This window comes from Ambystoma mexicanum, chromosome 13 (genome assembly GCF_040938575.1).
Source record: "Ambystoma mexicanum isolate Mex_15411 chromosome 13, UKY_AmexF1_1, whole genome shotgun sequence".
NCBI classification, from domain to species: Eukaryota; Metazoa; Chordata; class Amphibia; order Caudata; family Ambystomatidae; genus Ambystoma; species Ambystoma mexicanum.
Genome location: NC_090938.1, coordinates 542,389,096 through 542,410,104, shown reverse-complemented (window position 1 = coordinate 542,410,104; position 21,009 = coordinate 542,389,096). Strand labels below are relative to the sequence as shown.

The 21,009-nt window shown below is 47.5% G+C and overlaps 1 protein-coding gene across 2 annotated transcripts in view; it reads right to left on the bottom strand.

The window, feature by feature from the left end:
- ITGA2B (integrin subunit alpha 2b) overlaps window positions 1–21,009 on the bottom strand; it is a 462,084-nt gene that overhangs the window by 14,663 nt on the left and 426,412 nt on the right. For both annotated transcript variants that reach the window (XM_069634280.1, XM_069634281.1), the window contains 2 exons: window positions 19,374–19,475; window positions 15,397–15,519 (listed from right to left, as the gene is read on the bottom strand). In XM_069634280.1, coding sequence (XP_069490381.1) covers window positions 15,397–15,519; window positions 19,374–19,475 — 225 coding nt within the window. The remainder of the gene's footprint in view (window positions 1–15,396; window positions 15,520–19,373; window positions 19,476–21,009) is intronic.

Sequence of the window (21,009 nt, the reverse complement as noted above, 5' to 3'; positions counted from 1 at the left end):
TGTCCTATCTATGTCATTTTGGGCTGCTTGCACATGCCCCAATAGGACGTAGCAGTATAAATGCCCCGCCCCCGCGGCTCACTTCAGATTTTAACCCCTCCAAAGTAGAATGGGGTATATATATATATATTTTGCATTCAGGGGAGGCCGGCGGGCGCATGTGAATCCATGAAAGATACCAATGCTGGAGAAATGGAGTTACAGGTAAGAAACTATTCCCTTCTCCAGCATTGGTCTTTTTTAAAAAAAAAAATTTAAAAATCCAGCGGTTACAGGTTGGTTTAAAAAACAACAACAACAACAATCATCACAATATACATTAAGATATATATATATATATGTATATAGATTAAGGCCATTCCCCTGAATAGGGCTTACCTCACTGAAACAGTTGACGTAGGACTGCTCGTCCCATCTGTACATCGTCTGCATGCTGCCGTTCGAGGCAATAATGGTGGGTAAATGTATGTGGCACCGACCAGGATGCCGCTTGACAAATGTCTCCCAGCTGAATTCCGGACTACAACGCTGTCTAAGACGAAGTTGATCTTGTGGAATGAGCTCTCGGACGTCCTTCTAGCGGTTTCCCCGCCTTGGAGTGACAAAAGGCAATCGTTGACGAGACCTATCGAGATAGTCCTTGTTTTGAGATTGCCTTTCCTTTCGTCGACGGACCATAAGCCACAAACAGTTGTTGTGTAGTCCTGAATTGCTGAGTCCGATGAAGATGAAACTTTAGAGCTCTTTTCACGTTCCAAAGTATGGAGGGCTTTTTCCGCAGCCGATGAAGGAGTCGCGAAAAAGGTAGGTAGTACAATTGACGAATGCTTATGAAAAAGAGTAGGGACTTTCGGAGTAAAATGAGGGTTGGTTGCCAGCACCACTTTGTCCTTAAAGAACCTCAAGTACGGAGGATCTATGACCAATGCTTGTATCTCTGAGAGTCGTCGTGCTGAAGTGATAGCTACCAAAAAAGCCAAATTCCACGATAAGAACTTCATAGACGAGAAAGCCATAGGTTCAAAGGGAGCTTTCATTAGCTCTGCAAACACTAAGTTAAGACTCCAGGTCGGAAGAAAGCGTTTAATCGGTGGAAATGTACAAAATAAACCTTTCATGAAGCGCATTATCAGCCTATCACCAAACAACGGCGACGACTGCCTTCTCCGCGTGAACCTTGAAATGGCTTCCAGTGGCTGCCAGGTGTACTTTTATCGATGAAAAAGATAAACCACTCTTCACTAAATGCAGCAAATATGGTAGAAGCTGTTCCGGAGTTATATTCAGGGGCTGCAACCCTGGCTGATTTTGACACCACACGCAGAATCTCCTCCACTTGCATGCATACGAAGTGTTCGTGGATGGAGCTCACGCGGCTTGCAGAATTCGACGGCAATCTGATGAAATATTCAGGGTACCAAACTCCGAGAAGTCAGGAGCCATGCTGTCAGGTTGAGACTGTCCGGGTCGTGTTGCCACACTGTTCCCTTGTCCCGGAACAGGAGGTTCGGGACTTTCTGAAACGTTACCGGCTGCGCTATTGAAAGCTGTAGCAGGTCGGAGAACCACGCCTGTCTTGGCCAATAAGGAGCCCCCAAGATCACTCGACATCGGTATCTGTGAATCCACTGCAGGGTCCTCCGTATGAGTGGAAACGGGGGAAAAGCGTACAGAAACTTTTCCGTCCACGGGAAGGAGAATGCTTCCCCCAGCTAATCGATCTGCGGCCATCTGCTGGCGTACTGTTTGCATTTCTTGTTCTCCCTTGTTGCAAAGAGATCCAGAGAAGGCTGCCCCCACTTTCCATTCGTGTATCTGGTCCATTTCCCTGCTGAGGGAATCCGCTTGCACGTTCTTCACTCCCGGAAGATGGTGGGCTACAATGGTTATATTTTGTTGCAGAGCCCACTGCCATACCTCCTGAGCCTCGGTGGAAAGAGTTCTGGATCGAATACCTCCTTGTTTTCTTAAGTAAAACATTGTTGTTGTATTGTCTGTCAATATTCTCACCACTGACCCTTTTATGTGCGGTAGAAAAGCTTTCAGGGCCCAACGCAATGCCCTCAACTCTAGCACATTGATATGAAGGAGCGACCCCTCCGATGACCACCGGTCTTGCGTTTGGAGAGCGCCCAGATGTGCCCCCCATCCAGTCAGCGACGCGTCCGTCACTATGGTCATGCGAAACTCTGGCTCTTGCAGGGGAACCCCTCTGGACAGGTTTTCGAAGACTTGCCACCATCGAAGTGCCCACAGGAGCTCGTCATCGACGTTCAGTTTGTCCGACCAAAGTCCCTGGCTCTGGGTCCATCGGTCTGCCAGGAATTCTTGAATTGGCCTCATGTAAAAGCGGCAGTTGTTCACCAAAGGGATGCACGAGGCCATGGTGCCCAGTATCGACATATATTTTCTTACTGACACTTTGGTATTAACTCTCCATTGCCTTGCCAGCTGATTGAGTCTGTGGATCCTCTCCACGGATGGTCTCACCAATCCTGACTGAGTTTCAAACTGTGCACCCAAGAACACCAAGCTTCTTGACGGAGTCAATGAGGACTTTTCGAAGTTTACTGCAAATCCTAGTCGTCGCAGAAGCTGCATGGTAGCTTCTAGACTTGCCAGAGTTGACATAGGGGACGATCCCCTCACTAACCAGTCGTCCAGGTACGGGTAAACATGATGTCCCTGTTTTCTCAACCATGCTGCACCGGGGCTAGGCATTTTGTGAATGTCCTGGGAGACGATTTTAGTCCAAAAGGGAGCACTGTGAACTGTAGTGGGTCCGCGCGACTACAAACCTTAGGAACTTTCTGTGTCGTCGACGCATTGGAATATGAAAGTACGCGTCCTGGAGATTCAACGACGCCAGAAAATCCTCTTGTTGAATCGACTTGATCACTTCCTTGAAGTGTGAGCATTTTGAATTTTAGATTTTTTAACGTTTTGTTGAGGTAGAGGAAAATCATGAATGGGTCGCCATTTTCCGTTGGGCTTCTTCACCACGAAGTATCAGGAATACACTCCTTTACCCTTCTGCGACACAGGTACCAATTCTATAGCCCCTTTTTGTAGCATAAGTACTACCTCTTGTCTTAAAACGTTCAGGTGGGGTTGAGCCGAAAACACTGGTGGAATGTGCCACGGCTTGCTTTTGAATTGTAAGGAATGGCCAATCTTTACAGTGTCCAAAATCCACCGGTCCGAGGTTATCTTCTCCCGTTCGTCGACACAGTGAGACACCCTGCCTCCCATGACGTTCTGAAACCCGTCATTGCTGGTCTTTAGATTGTTTGTCTTTCGACGACGAGGAGTAACCTCCCCTCTTCCTAGAGGCTTGATAGTCCCGACGTCTTTTTGCGGTCTGAGAACCCTGCCTGTAGCCCTGCGAAGAGTGCGACGGTCTATTGAAGGCACGGTCCCTTGATGACGAGAACCGTGAGTTTCCTGACACTCCTTTAAAGGGGGAAATGAACAAAAATGTCTACCACTCTGCAGGGCCCCCAGAGAGCGTGCCGTGTCAGAGTCCTCCTTCATGCCTTTCAAGGCCTCGTCCACCTTTTCACCAAAAAGAAGGTCTCCCTCAAAAGGCATATCCAACACCTTATATTGCACTTCAGGTCGAAAGTTGGTGCACTTTAGCCATGCTTGTCTCCTCAGAACCACCCCATTGTTAACCTGCTTAAAACCTGATTCTGCCAGGTCCACAGCAATATTTATAGAGTGATTAGAGGCCTCTTCCCCCTCTTGGACGAGTTACATCACCGCCTTTCTGTGTTCGTCTGGGAGATGTTCTAGTGTGGGTGCCAAACAATGCCACATCTCTCTATCATACCTGGCCATAATATCTAGAGAATTGTCCGCCTTCACTGTTGTTGCACCCACCGACAACACCTTCTTGCCAAAGGCATCTTGCCCTCCTGGCTTCGTTCGTCATGCATTTGTGCTGAGACCTTGCTTTTCTCGCCGCAGCCGCTGATACCACCGACTCTGGGGTTGGTTGAGAGGACAAACATTTTGGGGTGGACTTGGGAGCCTTAAATTTCTTCTCCAGTCTACCTTTTAATGCCGGCTCCGAGAACGGATGACGCATCGTCTGAAGTCCTTCTTGCCACACATGATCTAATATGGGGATTGAAAACACTGACTTCCTCCTTTTTCCCATATGATCGAACAGAAAACAGTCTTTTTTCTCCTCCTTCTGGGCTAGTCCAAATTCGGTACAAGCCTTACTCATCATAGCGTGGAAATAACCGATGTCATCCGAGGTTAACGGTTGGGCTGGGCTCCTTGGAGCTTCTATTTCCGCTTCCGACTCCCAGGTCGGGTCTCTAGAGGGTGATAAAGATATATCTGATATGGAATCTCTCCCTGACTCGGAATCCAACAGCTCTCCTTCCTCCGGGCGTGCACCTGGAAGGCCTTCATGGGACGACACCACCGTTGACGCCATCAGAGTTGGTCGATGGGAAGGACGTGGCTCGTCGACGCCTGGTCTCGCCGGAGCTGTCACCTGAGGTAACCTCTCATCCAATTTCTTCAACAAATTCTGCAATGTAGATAGAACTTCCAGAGACAAAACAGTTTGCGGGTTAAGCAACGGGGTTGTAACTGGGATACTTGTCTCGTTCGAAAGTTCTGCAGGTCCAGCCACCTTCTCACGCTCGTCGGCCACAGAGGATATGGACAAGGCAGCCTCCTGCTGCAACAAGGTTTCTGGTAAAATTGGGTCATATACCTCTGGTCTCCAGGCCTCCTGTGGAGCCTCCGTCGATGAGGTTAAATTTTGCACTGTCGTCGTCGTCGTCGCCGTCACCTGCAGCAGAATACCTAAAGAGACGATCTGCGTCACTGGCAGTGAGGGCGTTGACGATCACCCTCCCGTCGACGACACTGGTAGTTGCACAGATCCCTGAGGCGTTCCCACCTTTTTTTAACTTGATCTGTGTTTTGCAGACTCTCGACTCGAGGATGATCTATGATGATCACCTGAGGAGGATTTTGACTGATCTTTCCTCTCCTTCTTAGACGAGGAGGACGACGACGAGGTTTTCGCTTTCAGCGAAGATTCTCTCGTGGAATGTTTTTCCGAAGAGCCTTTCTCCAACGGACAAGCCTTCTTCAGCGGAGGTTCAGTCGATGCTGAACGGCGGGGAGCCCCTAAAGATTTAGTTGTCGAGGCCAAGCTATGCGTGGAGCCTACCTCTGAAGGGGGGTACGCTCCCGCTCCGTCGTCGTTCAACCAAGCCACCAACCGCCGACTCCGGTCTTTGAGAGTCTTCTGGGAGAAGCCCTTACAGATGTCACAATTGTCTGCCGAATGGTGAGGGTGGAGACAATATATACAGTCCATATGGCCATCTCCTTCATACACTTTCTTTAACCTGCATGTAGCACATGGGCGAAAAAGAGCTTTCCCAGACATTAGGAAAACGACGAAAACAACCTAGCAAAAATAGTAGATGACGCGAGGTGATCCCACTACTTTGGAAGATGGTTGAAATCTGAAGGGAGCCGCAGGGGCAGGGCATTTATACCGCTACGTCCTATTGGGGCATGCGTAAGCAGCCCAAAACAACATAGATAGGACACAAAAGTCTCGAAACCTTTCCTATGGAAAACGGCTTTATAAATGTACCGAGGGTTCCCAGTCTGACGACGGGGAATATTCTAAGCATATGAATCCATGAAAGATCCAATGCTGGAGAAACTAAAAATGTTTTGTTTAACCCAGGAGAAATTCATCATATCAAAACCTTTCTGAACTGCAACACACAATTCACAGTATATTGCATTATATGTGTATGCAACAAAAAATATATTGGCAGCACCATCAGATCTCTCAAAATACGCATCAGAGAACACTTATCCTCCATATCCAGTCAGGATGCTAAATTCTTACTTGCCAATCACTGGCAAAAAAACACCAATTGGACCAAAAAGAAGATATTAGATTTGTGGGACTTGCCAAAGTAAAGTTACCCCCGCGGGGGGGGGGGCGCAACCTTACACTAATGTTAAGGAGACTTGAAGCTATATTTATTTCTCAATACCGAACTTTGTATTGTGGACTCAACACAGATCATGAACTTGGTGTTTTTCTTTAACTGATGTACTATTCTGTTCAATAATTGTCCTTTTGTACAGTTCAAATTTGCACTATTTTTGTATTAATACCCTTTCTTTTGCAGTTTATCTAGTCCGTCAAGTAAATTAAGGTATTATCCACACCGCAGCATGAATTGGTGCCATTCGGCTTCGCTATGAATGGATTAATGACATGACATATAGAATTGTTAATGGGTACAAACAGAGAGGGACATTTTTAGACACCACATAGGACACCTACGTGTCAGATCACGAGATATAGACCTAATGACAGCAACCAGTCACAACATTGTGTTATGGACTCCTTAGTCCAGGGTGCTCCAATTAGCGCGTGAACCAATCGGGCGTGTACAATGGATTACCTCGTGTCGGTCAGTTTCTTTACTATGGTACGATCACAACTGAGGTTAACTTTAGACTCGTAACACAGTAGCGAATTATAGATTAGGTATATTTGTTAATCGTCAAACATAGGAATTATATCCAATTTATTTTAATTGGGCACAATATTGGTTGCAAGGCTTTAGGCTAATAGGTATTTTTGAGAAGTATATTCATAGCACGCTATTCACACAACATTACTTTAACTACGAACTAAGTTACAGGAAGCCACCCCAAGAGGTCCGTCCGGCACAACCTCCGTTGTGTACTTCTGCCATCGCGTCCGGCACACGTGACCGGATTAAAACTCAGCCAGACCAGCGGCTGCGTAGGAACCAGCCATGCAGACCTGCGGACCCCCGAGGTAAGCACTTTCATGATGGTCCCTTAGACCACGGCCGACTGACAGAGGAGCGTGTAGCCCGCCCCTCGAGTGACAGCCGTGATGCTAAACTTATTGTCATAGCTTTCCAGAAGATCTCAAAGGTAATCTGAGTGATGCCAAATATGGGCAAATCCCTGTTCCTTTCAGAGTGTCAGAAGGTTACATCCTGCCCATCCTGTTATACAATGTGTGCATGGAGCTGCTGGGGATCTTGATCAACCAGCTGGGGATCTCCAATCACCAGTATGCAGATGACACACAATGATATATTCATGTGTTGCAGACTCAGGATGTGAAGCACCTGAGGTTCTGCTTAGAAGCAATTGAGCGTGGCATGGACCAGCACAGTTTGAAATGGAATCTTACCAAGACAGAGGCCCTCATTATAAGCATGGCGGTCGGGAAAATACGGGAGATACGGATAGTTCATGGACTGCCATACTACGAGCTGTGCTCGCAGGCGCCTGTCAGCCCGCCAGGCCTGGCCTGGCGGGCAGAGCGGCACCCGCGAGCGCAGCATGTCGGATGCACCGGCACCGTTGTTGATGGTGCCGGTGCATCCAACATCCCCATTACCACTGAAAACTTTGGAAGAAATTACCGGGTCCGGCAATGTCGGAATTACCTGGTAATTCCTCATTGATGAGTGCCGGTAAAAATGCAACTCCGGCGTCAGCCGTGCCTGTTGTACAGGCATGGCTACCACCAGGGTTATAATGAGGCCCAGAATTATTTATGGGCCCTTCAAACTGCCAATTCAAAATTGGCTTAAGGAGATGCAGCAAGTCCAGTCTTCCTTGTGCAGGCAATGTCCCCAGGTTTTATCATGGATTCCTGACTTCAAAAAGTAACATCCGGTCCGTTGCTAAATCATCTAATTTAAAACTATTTCTGTTCTGGAAAAAAACGCATTCTAATTTCAGAGGCACACAGTATACAGTTGGCCAGGCCCCAGTGGTATCCCAGCTCCTTTGAAAGCAGAGCTCCATTCTGCAGCCCAGCTCATGAGTGGAGCTCAGATATGACCGGACGGCCAAAGTCCTCCGGGATCTGCATTGGCTCCCACTTGACCTAGGGCTGCTGTTTACGTTGTGGGCCTTTCTCATAAAGACATTTATGCTGACATGCTAAGTTAAATTGTCACAGAACTTAGTTGTGTCCAGGGGTTCTGAAGAAACTAAAGGCAGTAGTGTTCTGAGATTAAAAAGAGCAAGACACATCAGGAACCTTTTACAGGCATAGCCACACGTTCTTGGAACGCTCTTCCGGTTTATGCCTGGAAACATGCTTTCTACTGTTTAACAAAGGTCTCAAGACAACACTGTGATCCTCTGCACCTGCGTATGAACCACTTTGTAGTTCTGTTGTTTCTCCATCTTGGTTTTATCACTTTTAAAATTATATAGTCATCCGGGATGCAGATTTACTCTTTGTATTTTTGTAGATATCTAGTGCTCATTTTCAGTGTTTGGTTTATACAATTGAACAAAGTTGCAATGGCATCCGGCTGTGTGGCACTATACAAACATTACAAAATAAATACACACATAGAAATACAGGGTCCACACAGATCTCTTCCTTGGGCACGCAACCTATTAAGCGATCATATCAATATAACGATGCAGAGGGCACAGTAGATACCAACATCCTATGTTGGCCTAAAGGCAGGTACACAATGGGCCTCATTACGAGTAGGGCGGTAAGGGATACTGGGCACCAGTAAGGAGACCGGTACCGGTAATCCCTTACCGCCCTACTACGAGTTCCCTTAGCGGGTCCCTCCTTTAACGCCTGGTCTGACCAGGCGTTATGGACGGGACCCGTTAAGGGAAATCAGAGCCAATAACGGGCCCGTTATTTGCTACTTCCCCATTCCCGTTGAGCCCTATGGGGGCTCAAATGAGAATGGGGAATGTTTTTTTTCTATGGGGACTTACCGGTCACGCAAAGGTCGGACTACACCGGTAAATCCCCATTGAACGAGACCGGTGCCGGTACCATTATTTTAGGCAGTCATGGCGCAAATAACGCCATGACTACCTCCAATCTCGGAATGAGATTACCAATCTCGCTCTTTAAGATCCAGCTCCAGTATCCCTTTGCAGACTCCCTGCTTTAAGAGCAAAAGAGCAGAGGGTGTTAGCTTCTGTGTTACAGCTCCAGCGCTCTGGAACTCTCTCCCGACCGCCATTAGGAATGTACCATCTTATCCTTCCTTCAAAAAAACGGTTAAAAACGTGGCCTTTCAACAAATATGATTAACTGCTTCTCCTACCGCCCTATCACTGTCTAGAAACTGTCAACTTCTTTCTCTATCGTACCAAAAGCCGTGATACAACAGGGTCTGGATGTTACAAAAATGTTATAAATAGAATAAGTAAATAAATCAAATTAGTTGCTGGTCTGTAAATTACATGACTGGCCACAACGGAAAATACTCTGACCAAATAAAGTATTGCAGACGATGACCACCTAAATTACTACTGTCATTTGTATGTAGACGATTCTATAATTCCTGCAAGAACACAGAGGCCCTCAAGCCAAGTTAGCAGCCCTTGGATAAACACAATTATATCTAAGAAATGGCTTTCAGAATGCCCCCAGCTGTACTCCTTCATGCTAGATCAAAGACTATCTCTTTAGAGATTCAAATGAATAGCAGTCGAAAAGGGGACACATGTGGCTTCAACAATTACAAAAGTGACTACATCAGCAAGGGGAACACAGCAACAAAGTCGACCAAGTATACCCGGCAAACGTTGGGAGCCTCTTAGCCTATGATGCAGTGTTCTAATGCCGGAACCTAAAGATATACAAAATGGCTCTATTAGAAAGAACGTGTTGCTCCTCCCCAGGTGCTTTCCCACAGATGTTTCCGAGGCCACACTGGGCAACTGGCCATCCTGGAATAGGATGCGGAAAGCCCTTGTGGGGTAAGCAAGTAAGCAGCCAATATCCAAAATGAACCCTCTTCTCTAATCCTGGCAAGAAGATCTATCTCTGATGAACACTTCTGATATGATTGAGATGTGCAAAGCGAGTTCAAAGCCTTGGACCTTGACTTTTCAATCTTGGTGTCAGGCAGAAGATAGCATAGATGAATCGGTAGCTGCCCCTTGTCAGCTACCCATAAATGCCAGCACATGGAGATAATTACTGCCCTCCTCCTGGCCAATCAGAATGTTCAGAGTGCACCCAGGAATTACTGTTATTGACTGCATTCTGACCACTCCACACCAAAAGCAGCCCAGAAACAACAATGCCATTTCTGGGCAAGATTTCTTTCAACAAGACACTCACTGTCTGGGAGAATCTTTATTTCACAGCACTATCCTATTTAATGCTCTAAGGACAAAGCTAAAACATAGGACAATCCCTTCACTTTCATTCAGATAAACCGTCTACTTTACATTGCACCTAAGCCATGCTCAACTAAGTTTGCAATTAAAAGGCTTAACTTATAAAGACAACCTTGTTATTTAAAAACTAGGAACTACAACCACATTTAATTTACAATCATAGTTTGCTGTTTACTTTCATTATTATTTAATGTTTTTTAGTTCTCCTCCAAAACATGTATTCCTATTACCACAATGTGGTAATAGCCTTAGAAACCTCGGGTAGGGTCGTTATTGTTCGCCTTGGCCATAACTTGTGGGCAGGTATTTATCCAGTGATAATGACTCCTCCCCGCGTCTGGAAGGATTTTAGCTGTCGTGTGGAGGGTATCATGAGTTGGTCTTGTTGACTATCGGGAAGCTCCTGTTCATCAGCCGGGAGCAGCACTGAATAGCCATAATTTGATGGAAAAAAATGACATGGATTCCTTTATCTATTCTTACCATACTGTCATCTCAAAAATCGCCCTCACTTCTCATATTTTTCATTTGGATCTCCTTTCTTAAAAGGTAATCTCCTCCTCCCTCATATTTTAAGGTTTTTAACCACAGGAGGTGGTCACTTTTTATCTACTCGTTCCTGAGGTATTGTTGTTTGAAAATGACTCTTACAGCACTTTGTTGATTTTTTGCCCATTAACACTGATTTTTAAACATTGAATGTTGTGTTCACTCCTTTGCATATTAACATTTGGTTTTATGTGTTTTCAACTCGCTTCTTGACTCATCTGCATGTTAATCATGGACACATCGGGTGCACTGAGAGTACTGATACAGTTCATGTGTTCATTCATTCACTGTGTTTATTTGCTATGACACAGGGCCTCATTACACGGTAGGCGGAGAACCATGGTGCTATTAGCGTAATGGTTCATGCCGGTAAAATACCGGCACCGCCTTGGTGGAAAGGGGAATTACCACCCCATTCCAAGGTTGGCGGGGAAGTAATTCCCCCTTCCACCATTGCCCTTCCCCATTCCCATTTTTGCCCAATAGGGCATAATGGGAATGGGGAAGGCGCTAATTACAGCACCGCAAATTGGTACCGTGATTAGCTCCCTGGGTCCCTTTGCGGGTTGGTTTTTAACGCCTGCAAAAAGCAGGCGTTAAATTCCCCAACCTGCAAAGGGACCTCGTAGTAAGGCGGTAAGGATTTACCGGTACCGGTAAAATACCGGTACCGGTAAACCCTTACCGCCTACCGTGTAATGAGGCCCACAGACTGCAAATATCATATGAATCACAGAATTGACATGTGCTGACAATGTATAGACACACCCTCTGCTTATGTTACACACTTTTGGCCATTTGTAAGATCATAAATGTCACGCAAATACACATTTAAGATTAGATGACAGGAAGTGTAAAATTTCCTATGGAGTTTGTCATATTCCAGATGTGGAGCCTCCAAAGTATTTAAGTAGCTAAATGCCCGTTTTTCACTTTACACATCTGCATATGTCCCTTCCCTCCCCCTGCCCAAACCTGATTGGCTGTGCTCAGTATTGTGATTTGTTCTGATGCTTGGATAATCTAAGGCACTTCTAACTACTGATTCCATTTCTTTGTCACTGAAACATTTTGCACACAAACGATCAGGCAACAGTATTGTGGCTTATTCCTTTGTGAACAAAATGTTTCAGTGACAAAGAAACAGAGTCAGTATTCAATCAAGGAACAGCACCTACAGAGCTAGAATTCTCTTTTTGGAAGGGAGGGGGATGCGTAGTCGTAAAGTTCTCGGTGTAAGCCATTCTGACTTATCCCCATAAATGTTTAACAGAAACACTGTGTACATTATACGTTAATTTATTATTTTAAATCTTTATTTTGAAAACACATTTTCAAATGCCAAAACTGAACAAGAATTACGGGAAATTAAAGTTTGAAAATAGAACTTTTATGTGCTTTTCTTTGATATCCTTTGAGTTCGAAGATATAGGTTTGTTTAATTGGCTCATTTCATTAGTTTATGTTAAGTTTAAAGGTCTTTTCTTTCTGCTGCCCTCCAGCATCCTCCTGTCTATTCATCCATCCTAAACTCTATTTCAGGCACTGCACCCTGCAGTCATGTATTTTGTTTTAACATTAAAAGAGGGACACATCAACTTCATATCCCTCAGCCATGCACTCGCTCTTTGCCTGACACTTTGGGCCTGATTCATGGAATTATATGTGCAGGAAATAGAGCACTTGTGCGTGCAACTCTGCGCAAATCCGCCTTTGTCGATTCATGGAATCGAATGCACAGTACTTTTCCTGGACTTGCCTTGTGATTGCGTTGGCTCAGTACATCTGTGCGAGCTGTCGAGGGCGTTGCACGAGACTCCACGCAGAGTGTGGGTGTGGCTTGCACAGAGGTCTAGGAAGGGGGCGGAAACACCAAAAATGGGGAAGAACATACAAAAAAGTGGGCGGTCCAAGCAGGCAGTCGCTCGCATGCCCACTATTTGGTGACACGAGACGTATTCAATCACGCAACCTGTCGGCTGGGAAATGGCCACGCAAGTCCTCCAGATGATCCGCCAAGGCGTAAGTAAAATTGCACGTAGGATTTGCAGCATGGAGGTGGGGTTGTGTGTCAGATTTCAGGATGCGTATACTCAACCAGGTTTCCGATGTAACTTAGGGGTGCATGTAAGCAGTGTAGCAGGGTGCAGGAACGGTTTACGGGGGTTTGCATGCAGATTTACCGAGCTTAGACCGAGTTATGATTTTTCATACGCAGGTTGTTAGGGTGCCGGTAACAATCACGGGGGACCCTGCACAGGGTCCCCGAGAAGCAGGTCTGCTTCTGGGAAACCCAACAAACTTTTTGAAGGGGATATGTATTTGCACCCGGCGGAGTGTGCAAAGTTAGCTGATCTGGCAGTTTTTCCTTTGCGTATGGGTGTCAGGGGCTTTCCGGCCACGAACACAGTTACTTTACGTGGACAATTTGATGACTATGCGGGGCCTGCATTTTTATTCAACGTGCAGGCTCGCGCATTGTCCTTCGCGGCGCGTGGCCATTGTAGGATTTCGGAGCACATTTCCATGAATTGGGCCCTAAGTCTATCTGGCCATTAAAAAAAGGTGTTTCCTTTAATATTGAAATGAGTTGGCATCTTTTGATTCCCCTCTGCAAAAACACGACTGCTTCGTCCTCATTTTTTTAATTGTTGCTTCATTTTAAAAAAAAAGAAAAGATGGTTCACTTTTCCTCACTTCATTTTAAAGCATTTGTGCTTTCAAACCTTTGTTTTCAAACTTTATTCGTTCAAACTTTTATTTTCAAATTTAACACAAAATGCTAATTTAACAAGTTAACAATCAAGAGAAGCACAGAATTAAAATCAGAAGGGTCAATGGAGAGAGAAGGTGAAAGGGGGGCGAAGAGTGAGGCGCTTGATGGGAGGAGTTAGAAGAAGTCACAGAAAGTGGAAGAATAGACTGAAAGGAGAACAGTTCGTCAGTATTAAGGGGTTGCTAGGAAAGTATAGTACAGAGTGTCGTGCAAAGAAATCTTTATCAAGGAATTGAGCGGTAAGATGCTTAAAGTAGGCTTCCAAAGCCTGTTAGGAACAATCAGTAGAGAGAGGTACAAGCTTTTGGATGGTTGACCAGTGGCGCAACACCATTGAGCTGAACAGGCTGTGGGAGACCCCTACATTTTAAAGGATCCTCGCAGTAGGATTTTCTTCCCCCAAAGCTATATATGGAACCGGGCCACATGAAGTTTAGCAAACTACTGAAAATGTGCTGGTTCCACTCAGCCGATGGACCCGCGACTGTAAACCCCATCAGATCCGTTCATGTCCCTTTTCATCAGTAAACCTTGTCATATAGAAGATTGTGGTTCACAAAGAGTTAAAACACAGTTGTAGGTAGAATTTTTTTTAACTTTACATAACAGGAAAAAACCCTCATCGGGCATCAAACTCAAATGTTAAGTAACAGGACAGACTTTAATTAATAGTTCAAGGGTCTCCTTATAAAGTTGACAAGGCCACTGTTCACAGTCCGTAAATTACTCCCATGCCGTTTTTGGGATACGACCACCTCCTCCTCTCCTCGTCGGTCCTGTAGCCTTTACTGGGTCTGCCATTTGCGACTGTGGGCCACTTTTTCATGGCATCCAAGCCAATTTCATTCCGCAGTCTGACCCTGATTAACACCCCCAATTCCTGGTGTTCCGATTTCTTCCCTCACCGCCACCTCTTAACTCCTCTGGGCCTGCTTCTTCTCAAAGCCACGCATTCGTTTCTCCTCCCACGATGGGTTTCTTTCCGATCACAGTCTCACTCCTACACAATGCCTTGGGTTGCTTGTGCCCTCTGGTTCCTTCCGGCTCTGGTTAACTGCCCTCTCACCAATCTCCTCCTGAAAAACGTTCCCTTCCACCTTCTAATCTCTCTCTATTGTCCGTTTCTGAGGCCTCCTTCCTGCCGCCTCCTAACCTCTCCCTCATACAGTCTCCCAATTTCCTTTCTCCATCTCCTGTCTCCAGTCTCCTCCACTCCTCTCTGTCTCTCTCTCCTGGCCCCTTACACATTCTCATTCTGAGCTTTTGTCAGGTGTCTATGCAGAGCATGGCTCCAAAAGCCTGGTGTGCCATCTTGGATCCCGCTGCACTTGTTTGAAAATGCTGAGACCTGTGAGCGGAGCCGTGGCTCTCTCAGCTCCTGCAGCGGCAGCAACACGTTTCTGTCTGTCATCATACATGCTAGTGAGCATTCATCTGTATAACAGTGAATCTCTCTCGGTCTACGCATTCGCTGGTGAGAATTCGTTTGGGTAATGTGTTCACCACAGATGCGGCGCGAGCCTGTATGGTGCATACAGAATGAGATCGCAAGTGTTTATTGTTACATCTGTGGCACTTACAGTTCCTGAGACATGAAGTACTTTTCCACAAACATTTCGATTAAGTGTTAGTGTGTGTGTTATGAACCATGTGGCTAAGTGGGGGTGAGCAGGGGGTCTGCACCCCCAGGGCCATCATCCATTAGCTCAGGGAGGGTCCTGGACCCCTTGGTCTCCCCACTAGACTTCCCCAGATAAGGTAATAGCTTTCGTCACAAAACTTTGAAGCAAATGCCTGGCAAGAATGAGAGCCACATGCAAACAGCAAAGCAAATCACTCACCTTCCACATGACAAAGACGATGAGAGCCAGGAGTAGAAGGCCACACAGTACACCCACGAGAATCCACCAGTTGGGGACCTCCTTCTCCCCGTCTGGATCCACCCACAAGACCTGAGTATCTGTCTGCAAAGAGAACAAGGGGAGGGGAAGAGGAACATAAGGGAAGGCATGAGAGAGATTGAAAGGGCAGTGGATGTGTTGAGTGAAGCATGGTAGAGTCTCAAAATGAATGAAGGATGTATGGTGGAAGAAGTCTGGGATTGAAAGAGGAAGCAGCCTGAACAAGTGTTGCTAGAAGCCTGGGTAAGTACTGGAGGGAATAGAGCTAGCTGGGGGTGATGTGCGGAATAGAGCTGGTACAGCAAGGTCCAATGGTGGGGCATAGGGTGCTAGGCTGGCTTACAGGGTGTGGGAGCCTTGAAGGCAAAGGGGTTAGTTTGAAAGACACATGTGTGGTTGCGAAAGTGCTAGAAAGTATATCGTATGGGATGGCTAGCATGGCAACACTGCAGACTCACACAAGGCAAGAAAGAGAGAGCAGGGGGATAATGGACAGAGGGAAACACTACAGACCGACACAGGGAAAAAGAGAGCCAGCCAGGGGATGACTGGGGGGTCCACAGACATGCAGTTGAACAGTAAAGATACACATAGGGAGAAAGAGAGCCAGATGAGGGCAACAGACAGACAACAGACGAATAGGGAAACGCAGCACACACACACACACACACACACACACAGGAAAAATGAGACGTTGGGGTCGGCGGGGGCGTAGAGAGTCCAAAGACGCACAGGGAAACTCAGCAGCCCCACACAGGGAACACGAGAGGGAGCTGGAAAGAGTGTGGAGACCACAGGCACACAGGGAAACTCAGCAGACCTACACAGGGAACACGAGAGGGAGCTGAAAAGAGTGGAGAGACCACAGACACACAGGGAACCACTACAGAAACAAAGGGAAAAACAGAGCGAGGGAGAACACAGACACATGGAAACACTGCAGACTAACACAGGGGGAAAAAGAGAATGAAAGAGAGGCACCACATACCCACAGAGGGGAGTAAGGGGGTTGGAGTGACGAGACCACAGACACACAGGGACAGAATGCAGACCCACACAAGGAAAAAGAGAGTGAGAGAGTGGAGGGCAGCAGAGTGACAACAGCCACATAGGGAGGCACTGCAGACTCACACGGGGAACAAGAGAGCTGGAGAAGGGGCAGAGAGACCACAGACACACACAGAAAGACCACAGACCCGCACATGGCAAAATACACTGGGAAAAACCGAGCGAGGGTGAATGAGCAGGGAGAACACAGACACATGGGAACGCTGCAGACTCACACAGGGGAGGAAGGCAGAGAGGGAGGGAGGAGAGAGGGAGGGAGGGAGTGAAAGGCACAGAGCTGAGGCTTTGTAGGTAAAGAGAATGGTGCCATAGTAAGACTGGAAAGAGTGGAATTGCTCAAAACCCTGAGTCTGAAAGAGTCCAATCAAAGATTGTTAGTGGTGCCAAATACCACATTTTGGAAATACAGGTGGCTAAGAACATTTCCCCACATTTTCAGATGATGAGGGGGAAGCAGGTGGGTGGCAGGTGGACAAGGGAAATATGGGTCAGTGTTCTTGGGAGAAATGTTTGTGCTTGGTACCGATTGTTTAGGCCTGGGAATAATGTACATTTTGAACAGCCTCAGGAGAACATCCACTGTTGAAATATCCCCAGCAAGTCAGTAATTAGGCACAGCATCATTCCATATGCCTACATCATCACTGCACCGTGAGCTGGACACTATCACCATGTCAACACACCTGAGAGCTCCTAGTAATACTGTAGTACTGTGTGACACGCCACAGTAATCCCCACTGGGCCTCCTGATGGCAAGATCCAGGAAGGCTGGTCTAATTACCAAGCAGCCAATAGAAGAGGAACATTTCCATCTCCCCCTCAGGACTTTAACAAGTAGCAGCTGGCAACTCCACCCTACAAGCTCAGTGCTGGGAAGTCGATAAGCGCCTTTTAATGGAGTCTGTAGGCACTATCAGGCGGGAGGGAAGAGGGCCGAGGCAGCAACTATAATAATAATAATTCGTTTTTTTTATATAGAGCTTTAATCTAAAGCGCTTTACATAGGGCATATTTACATACATAACTATTTCTTCTATTTTAAAGGTGCATCTGAGCACAACCCAAGTATATTGTATCATATGATCAAAGCAATATCTGTAACAACAGTATGTCATCCTGCAACATTTACAATGTGTCAACAACCGCTATCTTACCTGTACCATGCAACTAAGTCATTGCAAGTAACAGCGCCTCAATGCCCCTGGGCTGTTTGTGCGCTATATACATGTAAATAAATAAATAAATAAATAAATAAATAAATAAATAAATAAAAACAACATGGGGGCATTCGTAAATAACCGAGATGTCCTCGAGTGGCGCGTGCGCCTTGGGTGACATCCAGGGCACGGTCCTGGTGGAGGGTGACAAAGGTTCCCAGGGATTTCCCGTGCTGATGTTGTGTTAGCAGTGAAACATAGACGGCTCTGCTGCCAAACGTGGCGTCTTGGTGCAGAAGGTGCCTTGTGCATGATAATGTACCATGACCTGCTGTCACTCAGTGTCTAATTCCCGGGTGGAACTCTAGGTTTTTACCTGTTTCTGGAATTCTCGGTGACGCTGGATGTCTCGCAAATAGTTGGGAGGCGACTTTAATATAGCATGAAAATCTGGGCTGAGACAGGAGGGCTCGGGCAGATTTATGATACGTCTTCACTTTGATTTGTATATACTTTACTGAGCATACATTGCATTTCGGTACATATACACCTGGGAGCCAGGTCCCAAAGGGCCTGTCAATAGGCAGCCAATGAAGGCGGAAGAGTGAAGACAGACTAGGATTCGGTCATGGGAGCTTAGTGAGTATGGGAGCCGCCGCCGCTCATGGGAAGTCTTGCAGAATTGCGAAGGTGGATTTAGGGAGTTGCAGCCATTGGCATAGGCGGCGGCCGTAGAACTGGGTTAGGACTACCTGTACCCTGCAAGGAGCTAAGAAAGGTAGACTACTTATAAGGGTTTCAAGTGTGAGGATCCCGAGATCTATCCCCGCGATCCATACCTCCCGATCCTCTAAAGCAGATGTTCTGGACTACTACTCCCATGATTCACCCCCATTGACTATGTTGGCTATAGGGCTGATGGGAGTTATAGTTCAAAACATCTGGCAAGGCAAAGGTTGGAGACCCCTGTTCTAAAATGGCCCCCAACTTCATTTAAACCCCTGCCAGTCTTGTTCACTCACCCCGCTCCTGCTCACTCCCTGCAACTCATGCTCGTCAGCTCACACTCATGATCAACCTCTCCACACTCACTCTTTCAGTGTGGCCCTCATTACGAGTTCGGCGGTAACCATGCCGCTATTGGCGGCATGGCTGCTGCCGAAATCGCGTCGTGGTCCGGGTCCTCGGAATGAGGACTTACCGGGCCATTCTGAGTTTGGAAGGCCCGGTAATTCCTCCCTCCAAAGACCTGGACTCGGTCCTTCCCCATTCCCATTTCCCCCATAGGGCTGAAATGGGAATGGGAGAGGGAGCAAACAACGGGCCATTACGAGATAGCCCGTTGTTTGCTCCCTCTTCCCCGCGCGGGACCCAGTAAGCACACCTGGTTTTCCCGCGAGGGGAACTCGTAATGCGGCGGTACGGAGTGAACGGCGCCGGCGCCTTTTACGGCGCCGTTCACTCCGTACCGCCAGGGTCGTAATGAGGCCCACCTTTCTCATTTCTGTTCTTCACCTTACCATTGATTCATCAGTGCATCCACCTGGCCCATCCACTCCACCATTCAGCCATCCTCAGCGGCCTCCTCCATATTCTCACTTGCCCTCCCTTTTCCCATAACCCCATTTCTAGCATTCGGCTGCACAGTCCCTTTCTCTCTGCTCTATGTGTGCACCACTGTAGAGGTCTTACCGTCGCTGTGCCGCTGTCCAGTCTCTGCGGCTTAATGCGGTACGGCATCCCAGTCACTTTATAGAAGACCTGAGACTGCAAAATGAACTGCTGCAGGGGCCTCTGAAGAAAGAGAGAGAGAAGAGAACGAGAGCCTGTCACCAATAAAGGAAAGTTTCATATCATGCCATAGGTACCTCAGGCGGGACTATTCCATTCCCCCTGCTCTCGCTGCACGAGGTTCCATATCCTGGCCTCTGTAGCACTTCTACCTATAGTGCCCCTTGTGCAAGACTGCTCTAGTGCACAGCTTCCATGACATCCAAGGCCAGTGCAGGACTGCTCTAGCGCGCAGCTTTCATGTCATCCCATCATCCCAGGCCAGTGCAAGACTGCTCTAGCGCACAGCTTTCATGTCATCACATCATCCCAGGTCAGTGCAAGACTGCTCTAGCGCACAGTTTCCATGTCATCCCAGGCCAGTGCAAGACTGCTCTAGTGCACAGCTTCCATGTCATCCCATACCAGTGCAAGACTGCTCTAGCGCACAGCTTCCATGTCATCCCATCATCCCAGGCCAGTGCAAGACTGCTCTAGCACACAGCTTCCATGTCATCCCAGGCCAGTGCAAGACTGCTCTAGCACACAGCTTCCATGTCATCCCAGGCCAGTGCAAGACTTCTCTAGTGCACCACTTCCATGTCATCCCATGCCAGTGCAAGACTGCTCTAGTGCACAGCTTCCATGTCATCCCATCATCCCAGGCCAGTGCAAGAATGCTCGGGCGCACAGCTTCCATGTCTTCCCAGGCCAGTGCAAGACTTCTCTAGTGCACCACTTCCATGTCATCCCATGCCAGTGCAAGACTGCTCTAGTGCACAGCTTCCATGTCATCCCATCATCCCAGGCCAGTGCAAGAATGCTCGGGCGCACAGCTTCCATGTCTTCCCAGGCCAGTGCAAGTCTGCTCTTTCACACAGCTTCCATGTCATCCCAGGCCAGTGCAAGACTTGTCTAGCGCACACCTTCCATGTCATCCCATGCCAGTGCAAGACCCATGCCAGTGCAAGACTGCTCTAGTGCACACCTTCCATGTAATCCCAGGCCAGTGAAGACAGCTCTAGCGCATACTTTCCATGTCATCCCAGGCCAGTGCAAGACTGCTCTAGCGCACAGCTTCCATGTCATCCCATCATCCCAGGCCAGTGCAAGACTGCTCTAGCACACAGCTTCCATGTCATCCCAGGCCAGTGCAAGAGTGCTCTAGCACACAGCTTCCATGTCATCCCAGGCCAGTGCAAGACTTGTCTAGCGCACACCTTCCATGTCATCCCAGGCCAGTGCAAAACCCATGCCAGTGCAAGACTGCTCTAGTGCACAACTTCCATGTAATCCCAGGCCAGTGCAAGACAGCTCTAGCGGATACTTTCCATGTCATCCCAGGCCAGTGCAAGGCTGCTCTAGCGCACCACTTCCATGTCATCCCATGCCAGTGCAAGACTGCTCTAGTGCAGAGGTTCCATGTCATCCCATCATCCCAGGCCAGTGCAAGACTGCTCTAGCGCACAGCTTCCATGTCATCCCAGGCCAGTGCAAGACTGCTCTAGCACACAGCTTCCATGTCATCCCAGGCCAGTGCAAGACTTGTCTAGCGCAC